The sequence below is a fragment of the Caloenas nicobarica genome, chromosome 34 (genome assembly GCF_036013445.1).
Source record: "Caloenas nicobarica isolate bCalNic1 chromosome 34, bCalNic1.hap1, whole genome shotgun sequence".
NCBI classification, from domain to species: Eukaryota; Metazoa; Chordata; class Aves; order Columbiformes; family Columbidae; genus Caloenas; species Caloenas nicobarica.
Genome location: NC_088278.1, coordinates 2,493,322 through 2,510,464, shown reverse-complemented (window position 1 = coordinate 2,510,464; position 17,143 = coordinate 2,493,322). Strand labels below are relative to the sequence as shown.

Below are 17,143 nucleotides of genomic sequence, written 5' to 3'. Positions count from 1 at the left end.
CCCAGGTGACTAATGACTGAAGAGCTCTGCTTGCACACCCACACAACTTTGTTTCACCTTCTCAAACCCACCATCTCCTCCTCTCCCTCTTCTCCCCTTGCATTTTGAATTATTCTGGGTTTGGAGCCATCCGCTCACTCCGTTCTATGTCTGAAAACAAATGGAAAGATGAAGGGATAAACACCAGTCTTTATTGTGTATGTGGGATTTTTTTGTCCTTCTTTCTCCTACATGTGTAGTTTGATTTAAAAAACAAAATAAGTTTAGGAATCGGAGATTTGAGACTTGAATAGTGAGTTTCACCTGCTTCACAACAGGTGCCTGTGAGAATTTGTTTTCCCAAGGCTCCCTGTGTAATCAATGGAGAGAGGAGAAAACTCTCAAGGCTGGGTCCTCCCAACCTATAGCTGGCACACAAAAGAAAAGTTACAGATCTCTTCCAGTCACTATTCTCCTGGTCTGTGTTTAGATCAGGATATTTGATGGTAATAGCGATGAGCAACTGTTTGGAAGTAACTGCATTTCGGTGCAGATGGATGTCAGATGAGACCGGGTGGAACCATAACTAAAGAAGATGAGTTATATTTGGTCCCTATTCTGCCCTCTCCTCCCCTTTCCTGAAGAAACAGAGAGCACAAAGCTGTGGAAGAAAGCACGGGATTACGAAAGAGATGCTTGATACTGCTTATTCTGAAATCAGTAGATACTCAGGGACTCCTAGTCCAAAAAGGCAAGTACTGAAAAATAGAAAGAAAAGCTTTCAGCATACATTAGATTTGATTTGATTTGATTTGATTTGATTTGATTTGACTTGATGTAATAGTTTGGCATTTGCACAATAAAAGAGATGACTGAGGCACATAGGTGTGACAGATGTTTGGAAAAGACCTGTGTGCATTTGGAATTTGCCAGGAATGGGATAAAATAGCTAACAGACTTTAAAATTCTCTGTTTTGAAGGAAAAATTCTTTCTGAGTGTTTGAAAAATATAGAAAGAAGACAACAAATTCTCAGAACTCCAAATGAAATTTGATGCAGAAATATCAGGGTATGAGAAGTGGTTGAAGTCCTCTATCTGTGTACTATAGGAAGACTGCAAGAAAGGAAAGAAGCAGAGAGTTTTGGGGAGCCCTTCACCCAGACTGTGGAATTATCACACTTGGTTTTTGCCATGTTCCTGTCTCGGCATGACGAACCGAAATTCAATGTGGGACCAGAAAATGGAACTGCAGTTACTGAGTTCATCCTAGAGGGTTTCTCAGGGCTCGATCAAAGACTGCAGCTTGTACTCTCTCTGGTCCTTCTGCTCATATACCTGACAACGGTGATGGGGAACGCCACCATCATTTTCCTCGTATATGCGGATCACCGCCTTCAAACCCCCATGTACTTTTTCATTGGCAATCTGGCCTTCCTGGAAATCTGGTTTACATCCTCCACAAGCATCAAGTTGGTTGTGATCCTGGGTTCTGGGAGGAGAACAATCTCACTAAGAAGCTGCTTTGCCCAATCCTATTTCTATTTTGCCCTGGGCTGTACAGAGTTTGTTCTACTTGTTGTCATGTCCTTTGACCGCTGTGTTACCATCTGCCAACCTTTGCATTATGCTGCCATCATGAAGCCTCAGCTCTGCATCCACCTGGTTGTTGCTACTTGGGTCACAGGCTTCACACTCTTGAGTTACTGCCTGGTCATCCTCTCCCAGCTGACTTTCTGTGGCTCAAATGAGATCCACCACTTTTTCTGTGACAACTCCCCCTTATTCAAACTGTCCTGCTCTGACACCAGCCTGCTTTGGAAAATAGACTCTGTTTTCATATCATTTGTCATTCTGGGTTCCTTATGTTTAACTCTGACATTTTACATGTGCATCCTTTTCTGTATTCTACATCTTCCAGCAGCATCTGGGAGGAAAAAAGCTTTTTCTACGTGTTCTTCCCATCTCACCACCTTGGCAATTGCATATGGGAGCTGTATTGTTCTCTATGCATGTCCTTCAGAATATATTTCCTTGGAGACTAACAGCATTGTAGCGTTGCTGAACACCATCCTGTACCCATTCTTAAATCCATTCATCTACAGTCTCAGAAACAAGGCTGTGATACTGGCCCTGAATGAAGCCGTTGCCCGTACAAGAGCACAGCTTTTCCCCTAATCATGAGGCATTTCTGGACAGCAATTCCAGTGATCTGCTATCATATGTTAAACAATACCAATGCATAGGTATGTAACCTCCAGACAGAGATACCTCAGGAGATTGATAGAATCATAGAATCCTTTCAGTTGGAAGAGACCCTCAGGATCATCGAGTCCAAACACAACCCAATTCTAGCACTAAGCCATGTCCCTAAGAACCTCGTCTAAACACCTTTTAAACACCTTCAGGGATGGTGACTCCCCCACTGCCCTGGGCAGCCTGTTCCAATGCCCAACAACCCTTTCCAGGAAGAATTTTTTCCTAATATCCACTCTGAACCTCCCCTGCTGCAACTTGAGGCCATTTCCTCTTGTCCTATCTCGTTGCATTGTGTTAAGTGATAAAAAGCTCCTCTGCACACACAAAGAAGGCACTAACAATGGCAGGAGGAGTAAGTCAGTTAATACCCTGCCCCGGCTGCTCCCAGTGCCATCACTGGCGAGCCACCAGCTCATCAGGAGCCCATCTCCAAAACCAAGAAGAGCACAGAGGCTCATTGGCAAGTGGGAACCCAAATTACAGGCTCTGGGGAATGAACATCTTGTCCCAAGGCTACCCTGGGAGAGCCCTCAGCCTCATTGTCCAGGTGTGAAGCCCATCAAGAGGAGCCACTGAGAGCAGCTCTCTGGATCACCATTTAGACTAATGGGATTGTTGCCTAGGGGTGCAGGACACATGGTGGGATGCAGGGGAAGAGCATCTTTGGATTACACAGGACTTACCATGGGAAGTTTGGGGAAGGACCCCAACCAGTGCAGTCTGTCCTGTCTTCTCATTAAACTTAATTTCTAAATCTTTGCTGTGTGAGCAAATCTCTTCTCTGTGTGAATGTGTGAGCGTGGGGATGTGAGTGTAGCAACTGGAGCAGGACCAGGGGGTCAGACAGCCTGTATGTCATTGACGCCAGCAACTGAGAGACCAGAGTGACTGGACATAAGAGGGTGTGCACACGTGTGTGTGACTGGGGGGGATCTGTACCAGTGTCTGGAATGGGGCTGCGGCCCTGGGGGCTCATGTGTCCTGGTGTCTGCAACTGGCAAGGCCGGTGTCCTGGGGAGGCTACTGAGCAGACTGAGTGTTTGAGCCCCACTGCTGGAAGAATCCACCCTGAACGGGTATATACATAAAATAGACTGGGCTAGACTAGAAGAGTTCAGTTGGAAGGGACCTACAATGATCATCTAGTTCAAATACCTGACACATTCAGGGCTGACCAAAAAATAAATCATGTTATCAAGGGCATTGTCCAAAGGCCTCTTAAACACTGACAGGCTTGGGGCATTGACCACCTCTCAAGGAAGCCTGTTCCAGTGTTTGACCAGCCTTGATAAAGAGATGTTTCCTAATATCCAGTCTAAACCTCCCCTGGCCAAGCTTTGAACCATTCCCACATGTCCTATCGCTGGACACCAGCGAGAAGATCTCAGCACCTCCCTGTCCGTGTCCCCTCCTCAGGAAGCTGTAGAGAGCAACGAGGTCGCCCCTCAGCCTCCTTTTCTCCAAACTAGAGAAGCCCAAAGTCCTCAGCCGCTCCTCAGAGGACAATCCCTCCGACCCTTTCACCAGGTTTGTTGCTCTCCTCTGGATGAATTCAAGGACCTTCACATCCTTGTTGTAATAACATGTGGGGCCCAGAACTGCATACAGCCCTCAAGGTGAGGCCGCACCAACGCTGAATACAGCAGCATAGTCACCTCTTTTGACCACATGGCCGTGCTGTGTTTGATGCACCCCAGGATGCGGTTTACTGTCTTGGCTGCTGGGGGACAGTGTTGCCTCCTGTTGACCCTGTGGCCAACCATCACGCCAGATCCCTTTCTGCAGGGCTGCTCTCCAGCCACTCTCTCCCAATCTACACTTGCACTCCGTGTTACTCTATCCCAGGTGAACAATCCAGCACTTGGACTTGTTCAATTTCATGCCGAGTGCTGGGTCCTGCAGTTGGCTCACAATAACTCCATGCAACACTACAGGCTCAGGGAAGAGCGGCAGGAAATCTGCCAAACAGAAAAGGACCTGGGGGTGTTGATGGACAGTGACTGAACATGAGCCAGCGTGTGCCCAGGTGGCCAAGAAGGCCACCAGCATCCTGGCATGCATCAAGAATAGCATGGCCAGCAGGACCAGTCAAGTGATCATCCCTCTGTTCTTGGCACTGGTGAGGTGCATCTCAAATCCTGTGTTGAGTTTTGGGCCCCTCCCTACAAGAAAGACCCTGAGGTGCTGGAGTGAGTTCAGAGAAGGGCAACAAAGCTGGGGTGGGGTCTGGAGAACAAGTCAGATGGAGCGCGGTTGAGGGAGCTGGGGCTGTTTAGCCTGGAGAAAAGAAGGCTGAGGGGAGACCTTATCGCTGTCTACAACTACCTGAAAGGAGGTTGTAGCATGGAGGGTGTTGGTCTGTTCTCCCATGTGGCAAGTGGTAGAAGGAGAAGAAACAGCCTGAAGTGGCACCCGGGAAGATTCAGTTTGGATATTAGGAAAGATTTCTTCGTGGAAGAGTTTGTGAGGCATTGGAACAGGCTGCCCAAGGAGTGGTTGAGTCACCATCCCTGGAGGTTATTAAAAGACATATAGATGAGGTTCTTAGGGACATGCTTTAGTGCCAGAGTTGGGTTAATGGTTGGACTCAATGATCTGGAGGGTCTCTTCCAACCTAAATGATTCTATGATCTCATTGGGATGAGAAACATGGTGGGGCAGCTCACCCAGACAGAGTACTGATATGGATGGATGGATGGATGGATGGATGCATGGATGGATTGGGACAGAGAGGAGGATCAGCCTCCTTATCAGCCCAAGGGCTGGGGCCAGCCATGGCATGATGGAAGCAAGGCCAGTCCCCCTTTGTCCCCTGCTCTTGTTTTCAAGAGATCCTTTACACCCATTGCTGGCAGCCTTCCTGTGCCAGCCCCTCTCACCAGCACAAGACTCCTGGCCCAGGAGCCCTTCATGCTGCTCCTGCTACTGCAGTGACAGAGCAGCCTGCCCTGAGCTGGGGAATGCAGAAATACGTTTCTGTGGGTCATTTATTCCCCTGTTGAAGCACAGAGCACTGGGAGCAGGCTGTGGTGCCTGACAACCACAGCGAGACAGTCCAAGGCAGATCACTGAAAGTCCTTCACCATCTCCAGGAACACTGGGCACCCACAGATGAACACTTAAAGCAGCACCATGACGTAACATGTTGCCCCATGTCCTCCCCTGAGCCCATGAAAAACCCAAGCACAGCAGCATGGCCTTGTGGGGGAAATGTATTCAGGCTGACCACAGCTTTGGAAGAAGAGCCCAAGCTCCAAATACTGAAACTGTGGAAATCCCCCTTTATGGAGTGTTTCAAAAAGATGGTCCCAATTTCAGAGATACAGTGATTTCAAAATGGGTCCATTCTTTTGAAACACCCTGTATTACAGAGATGTGACACAGGACACCAGCTGTACCAGGGTCCCAGAAACAGGTAGACAGGCCTCTGAGTCATGGCTCTGGAGAAGTGCCATGGGTGAGGAAATTCCTTGACAAACATGGTTATCACAGATAAAATGCTCAATGCCCAGGAGGTTCCTGAGATGAATTGGAAATCACTTCTGAAGAGACATGGGTAACTTATTGCTGCTGACAGAAAAATGATTGAATCAGCTTCTTCAGTGCCACTTTCAGCTCCTGGTTCCTCATGCTGTAGATGAGGGGGTTCACTGCTGGAGGCACCACTGAGTACAGAACAGACACCACCAGGTCCAGGGATGGGGAGGAGATGGAGGGGGGCTTCAGGTAGGCAAACATGCCAGTGCTGACAAACAGGGAGACCACGGCCAGGTGAGGGAGGCACGTGGAAAAGGCTTTGTGCCGTCCCTGCTCAGAGGGGATCCTCAGCACGGCCCTCAAGATCTGCACATAGGACAGCACAATGAACACAAAGCAGCCAAAAGTTAAACAGACAGTACCTACAAGAAGCCAAACTTCCCTGAGGTAGGCATCTGAGCAGGACAGCTTGAGGATCTGGGGGATTTCACAGAAGAACTGGTCCAGGGCATTGCCCTTGCACAGTGGCAGTGAAAATGTATTGGCCGTGTGCAGCAGAGCATTGAGAAACCCAGTGGCCCAGGCAGCTGCTGCCATGTGGACACAAGCTCTGCTGCCCAGGAGGGTCCCGTAGTGCAGGGGTTTGCAGATGGCAACGTAGCGGTCGTAGGACATGATGGTCAGAAGAAAATACTCTGCACCAAACAAGAAACATACAAAGAAGACCTGGGCAGCACAACCTGCAAAGGAAATGACCCTGGTATCCCACAGAGAGTTTGCCATGGATTTGGGGACAGTGATGGAGATGGAGCCCAGGTCGAGAAGGGCGAGGTTGAGCAGGAAGAAGTACATGGGGTTGTGCAGTTGCTGGTCACAGGCTATGGTGGTGATGATGAGGCCGTTGCCCAGGAGGGCAGCCAGGTAGATGCCCAGGAAGAGCCAGAAGTGCAAGAGCTGCAGCTCCTGTGTGTCTGTGAACGGCAGGAGGAGGAACTGGCTGATGGAGCTGCTGTTGGACATTTGCTGCCTGTGGGCATGAGGACCTGTGCAAGGAGGAATAAACAGTGACGGTTTAGATGAGATTCCTCTGGGAAAAACCAAAGCCATTTCCCACAGACCCTCCCACAAAGAGACCCTTTTCTTTTTCCAGGAGAACGTCCTGGCTGGAGCCCTCGTCGGTGCTTGATGAGTGTGCAATGAAGAGCAGGGTCTCTGCCCAGGGGCTCTTGAGGAGTCAGCCTGACCCTGTGTGATGGGGTGGGGCAGGGGCCAGTCCTGGGCTTCAGCTTTGTCAGATGGAACCGCTCCTGCTGCAGAAGGGACTGTCAGCATCTGTACCCCCAGACCTGAGAAACTGTGTTTGAGAGGTTTGGCGTTTCTACAGCTCTATGTCCCCTCCTACCCCGGGGAGTGTTGTTGGGTGTCAGAAACTCTCAGCATTTCTGCTGCACTCAGGGAGAACAGAGCGAGTCCTGCGAGACCAGAGGATGCCTGTGGGTCAGTGCAGAGTGAGGGCAGCTGCTCTGTCCCTCTGTCTTGCTCCAGATGCCCTGGGCTGGCACCTTTCTGAGATGGAGCCTGATCACACTGCTTTCATGTTACCCTGAAAAGCCACTGGGCACTGCTGAGAGCAGAGGGACCCACCTCAGACCATGACATGTCTCACTCTCTCCACATTTAGCCGGGAAACTGCTCATCTCAGAAACCCAACAGCATTTTCTCTGTCACAGCAGCTCCGCATTCCTCCGTGGGGCTTTCAGATAGCACAAGGATGCTGTAGGACAGGTTTGCATCCTGGAGGGTAGTTCAGAGCATCTGTGGAAACCCCCAGGAGATATCCAAGTGTTCTAATGATGGCATTTGATTAAAGGAGACTCAGCTCATTCCCCAGCCCCACACACTGCATTGCCCACAGCCCCACAGGGCAGAGCAAAGCTGGGACACGTGTTCCCATGGACACAGCTGCAGGAAAGGACCCACAAGATCAGGCTGTGACTCTGCAGCTGAAACTCCCATCCCCAGAGAGCCTGACAGCAAGAACCAGATCACACCAACAGTGACCCAGAGCAGTGGAGCAAGAAGGAAACTGTGGTGAGGGTGGGTGTGAGAGAGGCCAGGGCAGAGGCAGCCGGGCACTCAGACAGTGTCACCCTTCCCCAGCTGTGCAGCCACCTCCCACACACCAGCATTGCCGGGCAGCTGCTCTCAGCCCCTGTGCTCTGCAGAGGGAACTGGAGCTCTGGCTGCACAGGAGCTGCTTCATGCCTTGGAGCCCCCGGCCCTGAGGGCAGAGGCTTTGCTGGGTGGGAGAGGAGGTGAGGGGGCTGCTCACAGGGGGGATCTGCTTTGCAGAGGATCATACGGAGTTTTCTCTGTTCTCCCTCCCACAGCATTTCTGGGTTTGATTTCCTCTCTTTCCCAGATCACATCCCTGCTACCTGAAGATTTTCCTCCTGAGAGGTGTTTCCCTGTCCATGTCTTTTCTCTGTCATTGCTCACAGACCCCATCCCACCCTCTGTGCCCTCATCCAGGCCCTACAGATCCTGCCTGTTTGCCTGGGGGCATCTTTCTGTTTGCAGGCTGGAAAACAGGACAGGTCAGATTAAGGCTGAGGAGTTCAGCAAAGGTGATGCAGGTGCTGTCCACAGGAAGAGAGGTGGTGAAGGGATGTTATGAGGCTTCTGGCAGATGTACTGATCATTCAGACTTGCAGCTCAGGAGTCTCAGTGACTTGTTTAAGCATGAGAGCTCATTTTCCTTTCATCCTTTTCTCCACTCTCCAACCGTCGGGATAGGAAACTGAAAAGGCAGGCTCAGGAAAGCTCCCTATCTGTCTGCTAATCCTTGCATTGATCTTCTGCTTGAGGCATCCACTTGGAAAAATCCTGGGGGTGATCTGGAGCTGTGTCCAGCCCTTACCCACACAGCACCCTCTCCACAGCAGAAGCACCTTTCCTGCCCTGATAGGGGTCGCTCCTTCCCCCCACAGCTTCTCCCCACAGCACCGTGGGGATCTCCCCGGGCAGGCTGAGCGCTGACCCTGGCAGGCGGCAGAGTCCCTGCCCCGGCACAGCCCTGGGGTGCAGGGACCCTGCTCTGCAGGACAGCCCTGGGCACCCTTGGCTGCACAACCGACTTCTCAAATTTCCCAAACTGCTGAACGAGATTAGCGTCCCTACAGATCCCACAGGCTGTGCCTGTGCTACCATTAGGAGATGCCTCCAGGAGCTGGAGCTGCATTGCCCTGCACCCAGAGACTTACCATGGCAAGGCTGCAAAGATTTCTCCTCCAGTGAGCTCTCAGTCATCCTCCCCATCCTGACCACCTTTCATCTCTCTCTGCCTTGCTCGTCTCCCTGAGATCCCCAGGCAGAGCCCTCAGCCTTGCTGTGCTTTGCAGAGGAGCTGCTCCTGGGCAGAGCTGTCTCTCTGGTCTGGTTAGAGAAGAAAACTGGAGGCAGAGATGACAGGTCAGGACAAGCAAGGTGAGGGTCTCTCTGATGCTGAGTAAACCTGGATGTGTTTCATTAACCAAAGGGCCAAGCCCTGACCCCCAGCCCTGGGAAGGCAGATCCTGTCCCTCCCACGTTGCCCAGGGCCCTTCCTGGGACAGTGTGATGTGGGGCTGTGCAAGGCCAAGGGCAGGACTATGGTCCCACACCTCCCAGGTTCCTGGCTGGGGACAAGGAGGCCATGAGGCCCCTGTGCTGTAAGGACAAGGTGTCTCCTCACAGGCATCAGAGCTGGAGACAACAGCCATAGCCAAGGGGAGAAGGGGCTCATGTCTGTTGGGGGCTTTAAACCTCTTTACATCCCTTGATCATCTCCACGACAGCCTGTCCTGTGCTGTGGCATCCCCTGCACCTCTTTCCCTGCAGGCTGGAGACATCCCCCCTGCTGCCCCACCTTGCTCTTGTCTGAGCATCTTCCTTCCTTTGCTGATCTCTCTCCATCCTCCCCAGCTGTCCCTTGAAGCACAAAGCCTTGGGCTGATGCAGACTGCCTCTGGGTGACCTGCTCCACCACAGCACTGCCCTTCCACTCACATTCCTTCCTGCTCATGTCCAGCCTGGACCTCCCCAGCTGCACTGTGTGCCATTATTTCTTTCTCATGCTCTTTCCCACCATGATGAAAACCTCCACCATCTCTGAAACCACCCTTCCAGCACTCTCAGGCTACTCCTACACTGCTGCAGCCTCCCCAGCGCTGCTGGGCCAGAGCAGCCCAGGTCCCTCAGCATCCCACACCATGTGCACAAGGTCCTGACCCCTGCCTTGGCACAGCCCTGCACTCTCCAGTTCCTCCCTGCTTCTCCAAACTGGGAGCCGCACACTGGCACACACCCGTGTGTGTGGGGTCACACCAGTGCTGAACCGAATGGGATGAGAACTCCAGGTGTCTGGGTCCCCACGCTCCTCCTCATGCAGCCCCGTGTGCAGCTGCCTTGTTCATGGTGAGCGTGCAGCACGGGCTTGTGTGGCGGCCCTTGTAGTGCCCAGGCCCTTCTCCTCAGGGTCCCTGCTCAGCGTGTCAGGTCCTGCTCTGTCCTGATGGATGGGGTTATTCTCCTGCCCCGATACAGGACTGGCCGCTTCTCCTTTTGAAACTTAGGAGATTCCTGATGGTAGAACCCCAAAGTTTCTCCAGGTCTGGACTCTCTCTGGACTGCTCCAGCCACGGTCCCTCCAATTCCAGCCAGGGCAGGGACCGCTCGCCCGGGGAGCCCCCGGTGCCCCCTAAAGAAAAGGGGCCTCAGCCTCCAGGAGTCTCCTGAGCCCAGAAAGTGGCCACTAGAATGGCAGCAGTAGCAGGGTTCCATCCAGAGTTTATTCAAGAAAAAGGAAATAACTTCCAATTTCCCTAGCACAGTCTTTCAGTGCTGCTTTCTCCTCCTTATGCTGGTGCCTCTCCCTGACTGCTGTGCCCCACTTTCGGTGGCACCAGATTGTTGGGGGGCATCGCCATGTGCCCCCACAGGCTTTGTCATTGGTGCCCTCACTCACAAGGGAAAACCCATTTTGTCACTCCCCACATAAAGGAGCTCCATACATCCAAGCAACTTCTTCACTCTGAGGGAATCCCACTGCTGACCCTTCCAGCCCGTCTCTCCTGAAAAGCCTGTACCCAGCCATTGCAGCACCCCAAGCTGTGTGACTTGTCCCACCACGCCTGGCGGTGACTCCATGGGTGTCAAACAGCACAGGCTGCAGCTTGTCCTGGCTGTGCCCTTGACTCAGGGCATCAGTGCACAGTTGGGCTGTGGCACCTCAGCTGTAGCACCCAGCCAAGCTCTGATAGTTCTCGGGAAATCTGGTTGGTCTCAAGAATCCAGGTCCCCATGTGTGCAAAGGTTTGACTTCAGAGCAGAGCAATGTCACAGTGCTTGGCAGATGGAAAGTTAGGGCTGAAATTGGGCAACAGGAGAGTGAGCAAGCCCTGCTGTCCCCAAGGCCAGAGAGAAACAGGGCTGGCAATGACAGACCTGGAAGGAAACGTGTGTTTTGTCAGTGGCGTCTCTGCTGCCCCTGAGGTACTTGGGCAGACGTGCCACTGATCTCTAGGAATGACAAGGTGCTGCTGACAGGCCCAATGTGACAGTGGTTTGTCTGTTCCTTGATTGTGTTATCAAGGGGGTGAGAACAGGGTGGTGAAAAGAAAAAAAGGAGATTTGGAAGTGTTGCTATACGCATGGACACCGTGGTGTGAAGCGCTTCCTATTCATGGGCTGCCCTACATCTACTGGATAGAGAAGGGACAGATCTTGCGATGCTTCAGAGGTGGGAATGAGTTTCTTGCACAAAGGCACCGAATCTGTCTGCAGTGCTGTCTGGGGTGTCTGTCCCACACTCACTGTGGATGGGGATGGCTGCCCTGGACAGGACCATCGCTGTCCCTGCCCAGTGCATGTAGGGGTGTGCGAGAACCTTGGCACCTCACGTAACACTGCAGGCCTGTAACTGGCATTAAAGGGAATAACCACCCTGAATTTGATTTGTCAATCGATTTATAGAATAATTTCAGCTGGAAGAGACCCTCAGGATCATCGAGTCCAACCATAACCCAACTCTAGCACTAAACCATGTCCCTAAGAAACCCAATTAAATGTCTTCTAAACACCTCCAGGAATGGTGACTCCAGCACTTCCCTGGGCAGCCTGTTCCACTGCTTCACAACTTTTTCCATGAAGAAATGTCTCCTAATATCCAATCTGAACCTTCCCTGGCACAACTAGAGAACATTTCCTCTCATCCTATCACTTGCTGCTTGGGAGAAGAGACCAACACCCACCACGCTACAACCTCCTGTCAGGTAGTTGTAGAGACCGATAAGGTCTCCCCTCAGTCTCTTTTTTTCCAGGCTAAACAGCCTCAGGTCCCTCAGCCGCTCCTCATAAGACTTGTGATCCAGACCCTCACCAGCTTTGTTGCCTTTTTCTGAACTCGCTCCAGCACCTTAAGGTCTTTCTTGTTGTGAGGAGGCCAGAACTGACCCCAGGATTCGAGGTTTGGCTTCACCAGTGCCCAGTACAGGGGACGGTCACTTCCCTGAGCCTGCTGGCCACATTATTCCTTATACAAGCCAGGATGCTGGGGGCCTTTTTGGCCACCTGGGCACACACTGGCTCATGTTCAGCTGCTGTCAATCAACACCCCCAGGTCTTTTTCCACCAAGCACCTTTCCAGCCACTCTTTCCCAGGCCTGTAGTGTTGCAGGGGATTGTTGTGACCGAAGTGCAGGACCTGGCACTTGGCCTTGTTAAACCTCGGACAATTGCCCTCAGCCAAATGAACAAGCAGCTCCAGAACCCTCTGTAAAGCCTTCCTACCCTCTTGCAGATCAAAACTCCCACCCAACTTGGTGTCATCTGCAAACTTACTGAGGGTGCACTCGATCCCCTCATCTAGATCATTGAAAAAGAGATTAAACAGAACTAGCCCCAGTACTGAGCCCTGGGGACACCACTTGTGACCGACCGCCAACTGGGTTTGGCTCCGTTCACCACAACTCTTTGGGCCCGGCCCTCCAGCCAGTTCTTTATCCATCGCAGATACACCATCCAGGCCATGAGCTGCAGCTTCTCCAGGAGATGCTGTGGGATACGGTGTCAAAGGCTTTACTGACGTCTAAGTACACAACATCCACAGCCTTTCCCTTCTCTACTAGTTGGGTCACCTTGTCATAGGAGGAGATCAAGTTGGTCAATCAGGACCTGCCTTTCACAAACCCATGTTGACTGGGCCTGATCTCTTGGTTGTCTCTCTCTCTCCAGCCAGGCTGGCCTTCTTTCCCGACAGTTCACCTTCTGGCACACGGGGACAGCTGCTCCTGTGCTTCTGAGATCACCTTCTTGAAGACAGACCAGCCTTCCTGGACTGCTTTGTCCTTCAGGTTTGCCTCCCAAGGGACTCTGCCAACCAGCCTCCTAAACAGATCCAAGTCTGCCCAAGAAGGCCAAAGTAGCAGTTCTGCTGACCACCCTTCTAACTTCTCCAAGGATAGAAAATCATTTCACGATCACTACACCCAAGGCGACCTCCAATGAGTCCTTCTCTATTTACAAACAACAGGTGCAGTGGGGCTCCTTCCCTGGCAGGCTCACTGACCAGCTGTGTCAGGAATTGTCTTCCATACGCTCCGGGAGCCTCCTAGACTGCTTCCTCTCTGCTGAGTTGTACTTCCAGCAGACATCTGGTAGGTTGAAGTCCCCCATAAGAACAAGGGCTGGTGATCAGGAGACTTCTCCCAGCTGCCTGAAAAATATTTCTTCTGCCTGTTCATCCTGGTTGGGTGGTCTGTAACAGACCATCCCCTAGGATGTCCGCCTTGTTGCCCTTCCCCTTGATTCTTACCCAGAGACACTCAATCCTATCATCACCCTCATCAAGTTCCAAACAATCAAATCTGTCCCTAACATACATGACTTCCCCACCTCCTGTCCTTCCTCGCCTGTCCCTTCTGAAGTGTTTATAGCCATGCATTGCAGCGCTCCAGTTGTGAGAGTCATCCCACCATGTTTCTGTGATGACAATTAAATCATAGTTTTTCTGCCTCACAAGGGCTTCCAGCTCCTCCTGTTTGTTGCCTGTGCTGCGTGCATTCGTACAGATGCACTTCAGCTGGGCCATTGGTTGCACTGGCTCGGCAGACTGAAGGGCATCATTAGCACTACCCTCAGATGCCAGCATGTCGCCCTTGGCTGTGCCTCTGCCACATCTGGTTTCATCCCCTCACCCTTCAAATCTAGTTCAAAGCCCTCTCAATAAGTCCTGCTAACTTAATGTGGTTCATAAAATAAGACTAGGAATCTTACTTTTTTGTAGTTGTTTTCTAACACTGTCTGAACTTCGGTAAACGAGAGGAAGAGTGGTTAACAGTCTGTTTTCTGAGAGTAACATGTTCCTCTATGTTTCCCATCTTTGTAAGGTGAAGGATTTCTTCCCTTGCAGAGAGGACTGCAAAACCCGCTGCTGTCAGGCTGGACTTCACCTCCAAACGTGGCGCAGCCTCTTCCGTTGTGACATCACCCACTGCCGTTGATGTCACAAAGCAGCATCAGCGCTGAGGTGGGCACAGCAGGGTATAAAACCAGGGGTCTCCCTGTGCCTTTGTCACTCTCGATCTTGACGGAACAGAGATCGCAGAGTTTTTGGCTTGATCCCGAGCGAGCAAGATGCTTGTTACCTGCACCTCAGCAGGTACCAAGAGCCAGCCAGAGAAGGTTAAGGGTCTGAATGGGTATGTTTGAAAAATCCTCCTCCCCTTTCCCCAGATGATTTTTTTCCACCTCGTCAGCTGGGGTGGGTGGCGGGTGGACAGGAGAGGAACATGAGGGCAGCCTGAGAGCTCGGTCTGGAGCTGGTGGAAGGCAGCAGCCGCCTTTCAGTGTCTTCATGACCACAGGGGCAAGGCCCAGAAAGCCTTTGATCTCTGCAGAATGAGGGACAGGTCTATTTTGAATCGCATGGATGGAGTCCCAAGCGGTGGCCCCGATACAGCCTGCCGTAGTAATTGTGAGAGCTCAGCTCAGTCCTGTATTGTGCTCTGCAGGGTGGGTTATGTCCCTGAGTTTTTCCCTTGGTTTTCCTCTCCACTCGGACCAGAAGGACACCAGCGTGTCCTCTGTTGGCCATGAATTTGACTTGTGTTCCTGACAGAGGAGGTTTCTTTCGGAAACCCGGTCAGTTCCTCACCAGGGCTCTGCCTTAGGAAAGGGGAACATGATCCTCTGAAGGGTGCAAGGAGTTCTCTAGGAGAACAAAAGGGGATTGTTCATTCCTGATGAGTGTACGCTGTAAGCCTTTTGAAAGCCTCCTGGAACAGGCAGGAGGAATTTCCCCCTTGCAGAGCGCTGTGTGCTGTGTCTTGGCAGATCAGGCTCAGGGCAGCAGGGCCCAGCCAGCAGAGTGCTTCTTTGGTGCTTCCTTGGTTGCCCGTTGTTTGCCAGCACGCATTGACATTCAGCCTCCCTCCCTCTTTCCCCAGTCTGTATTTCTCTGCACTTATGCCAAGAGAAGGGTCAGAGATAACGCAGCTGCTAAAGAAATGCTGCGGGAGGGGAGACACACACCCCCGCCTGGCAGCTGTTGACCTGTAGGGGCACAGGCTGAACCTTCTCTTGGGAGGGTGGAGAACAGGATCAGCACAAGTGCCGATGGGATGGTGGGCAGAAGAAACAGGTGTACGTTGTGTCCCCTCCGTTTCCAAAGAACCCCTCTCCAGCCCCACAGACATGTGGTGTGGCCACAGCTCCCGTTGCAGCTCCTGCTCTTAGTCCGGAGTCAATCTTGAGCCCTTTGTCCCTAACGAAACAATCGCTGCCATGACAAATCCCCCACTGGTGCAGCTGCTGACAACCCCAGCAGTGACTCGAGCTGGTGCAGGACCAAGCCAACGCACACGCCAGGAACGCCAGGCTCAAGGGCTGCAGCCCCTGCTGCTGCTCTCCAGTCTGCTGCTGATTTGCACGGGAACCGCCAGCTTCACCAGCCTTTTCCTCCTTGCTGCTCTGTAGGATGATGAAGGCGCTGAAGACAGTGACCCTGGTGCTGATTCTTGGTCTGTTCTCTTTCGGTGAGTCCCTGCAGAGCTCCGACCTGTGGACGGTGCCTTAGGAGGTACTCGGGGCTCCATTCTGTCCTGTTCCACTTCCCCTGCCGTGACCAGAGGAGCTCAGCTGAGAGCAGAAAGTCCCCGACAGAGCTGTGCCAGTCCCTGCTCCAGCGGGACGGGTGTGGGGGTGAGGAAGGGCTGACTTGCCTTCCCCAGGAGGGCTGAGCCAGTTCTCTTCAGCCGAGGGAGAGGCCGTGGCTGAGCTCTCCTGCCCCAGGGGGTGAGAATCTTCTGCAGGACAAGGAGCACAGTCCAGGGCAGGGAACGTCCATCTATTGCACAGCCCATACGCCATGATGGCCACTGTCAAAGAGCAGAGGAGAGGCAGCTATGGCACTTGGAAGAGACGCAGAAAGGGGAGTGGGCAGCCCGAGGCATAACCCAGCCTTAGACCGAGTTCTAAGCTCTGGTGTGTGTCTGACAGGTCTTTACCACGTGGGACGACTTGGCGCAGAAAGCCTCTGGAGCACCTCAGCAGAGTTAGAAGACCTGAGCAAAACCCTGCCCCTGCCAGACCAGCTCCATAAGCTGCAGGAACAGCTTTATCATCTGCGCTGGAGCGCAAAGGATGTCACCGAGCGGGCTCTACAGGAAGGCGTGAAGCAGGGAAAGCTCCCAGGCTTTACCGGACGGGTAAGGGCACAAGGCAGAAGGATCTACTTAGGGGTTTTATCCTCCCTCCAGCACGTATCCTACTCCATTCACTGCCATGGCCACGTTTCCTTCTCCTGTTGCTCCACACTTCCTTATGGAGATGAGAGAGCCCTGACGGGAATGACAGCTGAGTCGTTCCTTCCTCTGTGTCCAGATCTTGGATCCTCCTCAAGGGAGGACTGGAAAGAAAGAATGGTCTCAGAGGTCCAGAGTTAAGCCAGTTCCATCTCATGCCCAGAAGGCTTGTCTGTCCGTGCTGCCTGGCCTGGGGCCTCTCCACAGGAAAAGCCTCTTCCCGCAGCTTCAGCATTCAGGGCACTGCAGGGAGCAGCCCCCCATTCTGAACCCCATCAATCACAGCAGAGCAAACCTGAGAGGCTTCCAGGCAATTTGGGTGTTCCTTCCATCTGAGATGGGCCCTGTCCCCATTCACCTTGGCTGGCCTTGCAGGGGAGCTGCTTGCCCCGTTCCTTTTCCTTCCAACAGTCGCTCTCCTTTGTGTTCCTTCCCAGGCTGTTCAGGAGATCATCAATCAAGCCCTGGAGAAGCTGGAGGAAATCCGGGTCCCAATGCCTGATTATGCCCTCAAATCAGCAGGTGCTGTGACACTGTACAAACAAACCAGTTCCAAAGCGCTTCCTTCCAGATTGACAAGATGCGCATT

General features: G+C 52.4%; 2 protein-coding genes across 2 annotated transcripts; one reads left to right on the top strand and one right to left on the bottom strand.

Annotated features, from left to right (window-relative positions):
* Positions 1–1,171: 1,171 nt before the first annotated feature.
* Positions 1,172–2,155, top strand: LOC136000719 (olfactory receptor 6E1-like). Its single transcript, XM_065654667.1, has one exon. The coding sequence runs from the start codon at positions 1,172–1,174 to the stop codon at positions 2,153–2,155; it is 984 nt and encodes a 327-aa protein (XP_065510739.1).
* A 1,917-nt stretch (positions 2,156–4,072) lies between these two features.
* Positions 4,073–13,901, bottom strand: LOC136000688 (olfactory receptor 14J1-like). Its single transcript, XM_065654620.1, has 3 exons — positions 13,770–13,901; positions 5,891–6,352; positions 4,073–4,213 (listed from the first exon to the last, which is right to left on the bottom strand). Exons 1-3 carry the CDS (start codon positions 13,899–13,901, stop codon positions 4,073–4,075), a joined length of 735 nt encoding a protein of 244 aa, XP_065510692.1.
* Positions 13,902–17,143: the final 3,242 nt, after the last annotated feature.

What these genes read in the sequence shown, in the direction of transcription:
- LOC136000688 (XM_065654620.1), bottom strand. Translation starts at nt 13,901, where the DNA reads ATGCTGGCATCTGAGGGTAGTGCTAATGATGCCCTTCAGTCTGCCGAG. An exon ending in AGGAGGAGCTGGAAGCCCTT is followed by an intron (nt 6,353 to 13,769) that starts GTGAGGCAGAAA and finishes ATCTGCAAACCC; the next exon opens with CTGCACTACGGGACCCTCCT. An exon ending in TGTACTCAGTGGTGCCTCCA is followed by an intron (nt 4,214 to 5,890) that starts GCAGTGAACCCC and finishes CAACACCCCCAG; the next exon opens with GTCCTTTTCTGTTTGGCAGA.
- LOC136000719 (XM_065654667.1), top strand. Translation starts at nt 1,172, where the DNA reads ATGTTCCTGTCTCGGCATGACGAACCGAAATTCAATGTGGGACCAGAA.